General features: G+C 32.3%; 1 protein-coding gene across 1 annotated transcript; it reads left to right on the top strand.

The window, feature by feature from the left end:
- Positions 1-5,582: 5,582 nt before the first annotated feature.
- On the top strand, positions 5,583-6,217 carry LOC147077341 (uncharacterized). The gene is made up of 2 exons (XM_085941059.1): positions 5,583-5,767; positions 6,044-6,217. Exons 1-2 carry the CDS (start codon positions 5,621-5,623, stop codon positions 6,215-6,217), a joined length of 321 nt encoding a protein of 106 aa, XP_085797185.1. The 5' UTR covers positions 5,583-5,620.
- The last annotated feature ends 1,574 nt before the right edge of the window (positions 6,218-7,791 follow it).

Raw genomic sequence — 7,791 nt, 5'->3', positions numbered from 1 at the left:
TATATCAAACAGAAACAACAAGTGGAAATTCAAAAACATTCTATCATATATTTACAAAAATTAATCACTTTGATAAACCCTCATATCCAGACATCTTTGTCGCCTTAAAGAATTTTAAAGATAAAATTACTAATAATAATATTACAAGCATATCAATTACAGATTTTGTAGACCCTTTCAATATGTTAGATTATCACAAGATAAAACAACTAATTATGTTCGTATTTGACGATACAGATATCACCGTCAATATTTATAAAAATACTATCAAAAACGTAGCCGAAAGAGATATACCACAAATACTTGTTGAAAATCATGATGTACCTACAGCAGGACATTTAGGTTATCACAGAATGTATAATAGAATAAAAAATCGTTATACATGGCCTAGGATGAAAAACTCAATTGAAACATATATAAAAAATTGTAAGGAATGTCAAATGAATAAAGTAAATAGACAAAATAATACTGCACCCATGGAAATTACTTCTACATCAAAAGACGCTTTCGAGAGAGTAGCCCTCGATATAGTAGGACCCCTTCCAGAAACTAATAATGGAAAAAGATTCATTTTAACCCTCCAAGATGACTTAACTAAATTTAGTCAAGCTTATGCATTAATAAATGCTACCACAGAAGAAATCGCAAATAAATTTATTGATTTCTCTTCTTGTTTTGGAATACCCAAATCGATTCTAACCGATCAAGCTCAGAATTTTATGTCACAACTCTTCGCAAAAATAACTAAATTACTTAATGTTAAACATAAGAATTCTACCCCTTATATGCCTCAATGCAACGGATCCCTAGAAAGAATCCACAGCACATTGAAGGATTATCTTAAACATTACGTTAATCATGATCAAACAAATTGGGACGAATTCATATCAATTGCAATGTTAAGTTATAATACTAATATTCATGCAACAACGAAATTTACCCCTTATGAATTAGTATTTGGAAAGAAAGCTATAATCCCTAGTAGTCTATATAAAAATGATACACCTACATATAACGATTACGTAACACAATTAAAGTATAGATTTTCCCAATCTCATAAAATCGCTAGAGAAAATATTCAAAAATCTAAAGAAAGATCCAAACAAAGATATGATTCTACAGCTAAAAATAAACATGTATACAAGGTAGGAGATTTAGTTGTCATAAAGAATCATCTCCGTCTAAGAAAAGCACTATCACCTAGTTATAAAGGACCGTATGAAATCGCCGAAATAAATTCATCGATAAACGTGACTTTAAAGATAAAGAGTAGATTAGTAAAGTATCATGTCAACGAAATAAAACCTTATCATCAAAATAATTAATAATTGTGTAATTTTCAGTTAACGTCTACAAGATGGACAGAGTTAAACTAAAATGGAATCAAACCCTACAGTACTTCATGTTCAAAAAAATTAAACAGTGTGAAGCATTTGTATACAACGACCAGTGTAAAAACGTAGCAGTCATATCAAGATTTAAAATTAAGTTATGTACAGAACACGTAAATCTAAAAAGGTTATATCATGAAAAATATCATTTTATAGGAAAAGAATACGATGTGAGCTTTCGTATCCTCAATGAAGTAGAATTAAATTCCAGACTAGAATTTGAGAGGATATTTAGAATTCCTGAGGATCCATCACATGAACATTGGAAAGACCAGCTTAAACAAAACATTCGAATAGAAAAATGGCATGAAGAACATGACCACGAGTTAAGTGTTGTTGAGTACGAGATAGATCGAGAAGAACAGTGGATAGATTTTTATTTAACTATAGATGATTTCAAACAATTACAATATCTAAACATAGACATTATGATATTAGAAAGATTCTGATTGGAATAACGTTGTTTCAGATTCTTGCTGCTAGCATCTTTACAATGGACCTATTGTTCGTACATAGAGAAAATAAAAGATGGGAGTGGATTATTCTATGATGAAATAGGAAACGTAAAAATCTACCATGACTATTGGAATGTCGTTACTTTTCAAGAAACTAATAACATTTTATCCCAACATGAAATACTTTTAAAAATATATGATAAGACAGATGTAATTTGTACAAAAATGACATCATCTAGTAAACATAATAATTGTAGGATGGCATTAGAAAGCCTTAAAAACGATATCCAACAAATACAAGCTAAATTATTTGAATCAATACTTCATCTTATCGGAAAAAATTATAATAGACGAGTTAAAAGAGGATGGTTTGATGGTGTAGGAAGTGCATTTAAAACGATATTTGGCACACTAGACGAGAATGACGCAACCTATTACAACGATGCTATAAATAAAGTAGCAGAAGATGAAAAAGAATTAAATTCATTGCTAAAAGAACAAACTCAAGTAGTTACGTCAACCATCACTACGTTTAATGAAACAATTAAGAAATTTCAAACAAATGAAGAAATAATGAATAATAATTTAGAAAAATTAGAACTATATTTAACAAAAATATCACATGAAATAGTTTTCACTGAAACATCGATTAAATTAGTTTCCCAGATTACCGTATTGGAAGAAGCTACTAGAAACTTAGAAAGACAAGTTGATAGTATAATGCATTCTATACTGTTTAGTAAGAGTAACGTTATTCACCCTTCTTTGATTACACCGACAAAATTATTTCAAGAATTATCTAAAAATATGAGATTGTTATCGCAAGGTCGAGAATTACCAATTCCCCTTACGATAGATAATATCCATATCATCATGGATATTACATCACTAACGTCATATTTTTATAAAACAAAAGTTATTTATATCATTTCTATTCCTCTTACTACATTGCAAGATTTTAATTTATTTAAGATTACACCATTGCCGATACCTCATAATTCTGAAAATCCAGATGCATTTTCATTAATACAAAATGAATTTAAATACGTAGGTATAACAAGGACCAAGATGCAATTTATTAAATTTAACGATCTTAGCGAGTGTAAATCACTAACAAATAAACATTTAATATGTCGAATCGAAAACGTTTACTCTTCAACCGAGAATGGAATCTGTGAAACTAAAATCTTGACTGACAATCCACGAAAAATACCAACAGATTGTTCAACAAAAACAATCTTCGGAAAATTAAATATTTGGCATGAAATCATGCATAATAGGTGGATATTCGTTCAAACCGAAAGAACAAAGATTACTGTTGATTGCCCCCCTAAGCCTTTAGAAGAATTAGAAGCGATAGGAACGGGAATATTAAAGTTAGAAAATAAGTGTAAAGCTTATACCAAAACATTACAATTTTTCGCTAATAACGAAATACAATTAAATATCACTACACCTAAAAGTGAATTTAATATTATAGAAGAAGACTGTTGTATCAGAGACGAACATTTTAACGCAACTATACCTCATCTAAATCCTTTATTATTAACAAACATTAATTTAGATGAATTAAGAGTAGCAAGTCATAAACTTAATATATTCCAAGATGAATTAACAAAATTAAGAAATAAACCTACGATAGTTAAACATTCAAATTATTTCGCTATCACCATTTATACCTTAGTAGGAATGGCTTCATTATACATAGCAACAAAGCTATATAGGAAATATTCCAGAGAGATGCCAGATGGAAAGAATTGTATACAGATATTCAATCATTGCCATAATACTAGAAGATCAGTTTCTAGACAAAGGGACTATCCCGCTATTTCTCTTACTAATATTGCTAGAGAATATAAAGATGAAGAAGATGTTGTGGAAAGGCCTAAACCCACGACAAGATCAATGAGTAATAAGACCTCAACTCTCATTAGAGAAAATACATTCACATAAAGATTTCAAATAGAAATCAGGTTCACAAATTATTCAATACATTTCAAAGGTCATGAGTATGTTTCTTAATAAAAAGAAAAAATATATACATAATATATAATTTCTCGCATGCAAGTATATTTTATTATCAGTGGACGATATAAATAAAAATGTTGAGCTTAGCTAACTTAACAATACAAAAAACAAAAAATTAAAAACCCAAAAATAAGAAGAATAAAAGAAAGAATTTTCATGAATTAATTATTCGTAATAAATCTCTATTTTATTAGAAACGCTTAAAATAATTAATAAATATATAAATAAAGTAATCACTTCAATGATGAATAAGTTTTAGTAATCATTGAATGAAAATAGATTTAATATTAGAATAGGAAAAACATATACACATAAATACACACATATCTATAAGATGTTTTTTTGAATTATATAAAATTTAATATTATTAATGATAAATATACCTATATGTAAAACTAATTTTAAGAAATCTTGTAAAATGTCAATAAAATAAAATAAAAAGGAAAATGTATCAGAAACCAAACTATGCTATATGCAAATATCCAAACAGATAATTTGAATTATATAAAATATATGTTGTTTAAAAAGGAAAATGTATCTACTATTGTAAACCCTTCAGATGAAATGTCAATTACAAATAAAGATGATAATTTTATCTTAAATCATAATGATGATGTCACACAATGTAAAGAATGTATTAATGTTCATAATTATAAGAAAAAATTAAGACAATGTAACCGGAATATAAAGCTATTAGAAACCAAAAATATGTTATTGAAAAATAAAATAAATGAAATAATTAAAAGGTTAAAAAGATCAATGCCACTAAATCATTTACCAAATGTATAGTGTCAGTTTAAAAGGGGAGGTGTTACGCATTATGCTTATCTCAACCTTCATGTTCAAGGAAAACCGCAATCACATCCTTATCGCCTACCAATTAAAAATACTCAAGTAAACAGGATGCACGCCAAGACGCACGCATGATAAAATCCACATGTTGATAAATATATTTGATTAAATTATGAATTGTGATTAATTGATTTCCGTTGATATATAAACTCCATACAACGCTGTTTCTTTGTCATTATCTATCGTAATTAGTTACTAAGCACTTGTCTGTATAATTATTATATTCAATAAAAGTTTTATATCTACAAAGTCTTTGAAGAGTTAAAGTGTTTGCCCATAATCTTCCTAACAAGGGTAGTTACCTGACGACCTACCCTTTTGCAACGAGATCGATATTATAAATAAATATCTGTTCTTATTGTCCCAATCAGATGTAAATGAAGTAATATTACAACATTATACATCTGATCAACTTTCATCAAAGTACAACTCTAAAATAAAGAACATAACTTGTTTCTTTTAATTTTATCTGTTGTCTGGGACGTAACAGTACGTACGCCCATTGTCCACTAGAAGGTCAGGTGACATGGTTACACCTAATAATTACATAGGTAATTAAGACTATGGGGAGAGTCCCAATAGCCATGGGTATAACATTATACCTACCTACGCTGTTAGTGGGTATTTGCCATTGGTGAATACGTGTACCTAGTAGGTACTTGAAAATATCGAAAGGCAAAACCCGAATAGAAAAAAAACTACTCAAATAGAATACCTAGTACAAAACTTAAATCCAGTAAAACACATTTTATTGTTTGATCGCTACACGGAATAGATTTCAGTATTTCGGCCATACATAATAAATGATTACGTATTGCGGCAACACTTCTCTTAAATTAATGTACCATTGAATGGATCCTGCTTGTCACGTTCTTCCCGACATTTACTATTAAAATGGACGTAAAGCGAGAATGTGATGGAGCACAGTCTGATACAGAAGGCAAGCCTTTGTTTGATACGCAGACTAGCCTCCCAATCAGCCCTGAAGTTCGCATTCATATAAAGCAGGAGTATGCCGACGTTTCAAGTTGCAATTTCGAGGTTAGTTTTAGGAAACTGATTTCTTTTACAACCACTCTGTATTGTGACTAACAACGAATAATATATTATTATAATATGTTGCTTTTTTATAAACTTCGTAGAGACATACAATGATATTAAACGTTGATTTAAAAAAATAACTCGATTATACATTTTGACAGCTACGATACATTTATGATTTAGGTTATGGCAGGTTATCTTCTAATTCATTTTGACTATAATTAGTCATTGAAAGTGAAAGTGGTTTTACTGTGTTAACCATAATGTTTCTTTCAGTATCTTTTAGCGGACCTCTCTAATATAAAACCTGAGACGGATGATCAACTATCCATCATCAAGCGCGAGATTATTGAAGATGTAAAAGACCCATTATGTGATATTGAAGATCCTCAACCGGGTTGTTCTTATTCAGATTACGGGCCAATACATCAGGTTCGTTCATTTGTATAATGTGTTTTTTTTATTCCCTTTGTGCAGTCTTATATCGAAGGTTGGAGTTAGCAATACGTTTTAATCTTAGAGCCGTTTCACACGCGACACCATTGTCTCGAGACGCTGCATGAATGGGCGCATTTAGATGGAGAAACAAGTGTGAATGTTGTAACCGCTTTGTGAAAACAGTCTATTCAATTGTGCGAATATAATATATTCCCCTAATAAAAATACACCCTTAGACGGTGACACAATTTAATAATGTGTATGTTGTGTTGTCTAAACAAAACAATGGTACGAAAATGATCGTCAGCATTTCCTCAATCATAACGAGAACAGCGCATTTCGGTATATAATCATCATCAGCCGGGGTCAATCCACTGCTGGATGAAGGCCTCCCCAAGCTTTCTCCAACTCTCTCGGTCTTGTGTCGTTCGCTGCCACGTATGTCCGCCGAACTTTACCAGTTCGTCAATCCAGCGGCTTTTAGGGCGATCCTGTGGCCGTTTCGTGCCCCTTGGGTACCACTGGATGACGGCATTTGTTCAGCGGCCGTTCTTTCGGCGAGCAATGTGTCCCGCCCATCTCCATTTCAGCTGTTTGGCAACGTCTACTACATCGCGTACTCTTGTCTGCTTCCTAACCCATTCGTTTCTCTTACGGTCCTTTCGCGTGATGCCCAACATGCACCTCTCCATGCCTCGCTGTGTGACTCTTAGCCTTTGGACATCTCTCGTGTTGAGGGTCCACGTCTCGCAGCCATACGTGAGCACGGGTAGTACACATTGGTTGAACACCCTACGCTTAAGACATAATTTTAGGTCACTCTTGAAGATACTATTCAGACGTCCGAAAGCACTCCATCCCAGCCTGGCCCTTCGAGCAATTTCATCGTGCATGCTTCCGTCTATAGACACCTGCTGTCCGAGATAGACGTAGCTGCTGACTTGCTCGAGTTGGGTGCCAGAAATACAAATAATCGCAGGGTCCGAAAAACAGTTCCTCATCACTTTTGTCTTTGAGTCATTTATCTTTAGACCGACCGTTTGACTGACATCCGCGAGTTCTTGCATTCTACCTTGGAGGTCTTTCGGGTCTTGTGAGAGTATAACAATATCATCTGCAAAGCGCAGGTGACTGAGGTGTACCCCATTAATTGGAACACCTTTTTCCTCCCGATCAAGTTTCCTAAATAAGTCCTCAAGAGTAGCGGTGAATAGTTTAGGTGAAATGGTATCACCTTGCCGGACACCTTTGTTAATGGGGAATTTACACGACCATTTGTGGAGTTTCACGCATGCTGTGGCATCACTGTATATACTGTTCAATATGTTTTTGTAGCGTCTGGAAATCCCTTGTTTGCTAAGGGCTTCTATAATTGAGATTTTTTTGATGGAATCTAACGCCTTTTCATAGTCCATAAAACCAAGATATAATGGCAGTTTGTACTCCTGGTAGCGCTCTTTTTTAGTTTCGAGATAGTTTGAGAGTATTTTCGTGAAAACCTTATACAGAATTGGTCGATAGTTTTTCAGATCATTAGATCGGTATATAATAACCAATGATAAATAAATCAAATTTGGTTTTTTTCT

The sequence above is a fragment of the Rhyacophila brunnea genome, unplaced genomic scaffold (genome assembly GCF_057557595.1).
Source record: "Rhyacophila brunnea isolate RB1 unplaced genomic scaffold, BYU_Rbru_1.0 scaffold_13, whole genome shotgun sequence".
NCBI lineage: Eukaryota > Metazoa > Arthropoda > Insecta > Trichoptera > Rhyacophilidae > Rhyacophila > Rhyacophila brunnea.
This window is presented reverse-complemented; position numbering and strand designations above follow the sequence as displayed.

Bases quoted from the DNA above. Each gene is read 5' to 3' on its own strand.
- LOC147077341 (XM_085941059.1), top strand. From the start codon at position 5,621: ATGGACGTAAAGCGAGAATGTGATGGAGCACAGTCTGATACAGAAGGC. The intron at 5,768-6,043 runs GTTAGTTTTAGG...TGTTTCTTTCAG, and splicing joins TTTCAAGTTGCAATTTCGAG to TATCTTTTAGCGGACCTCTC.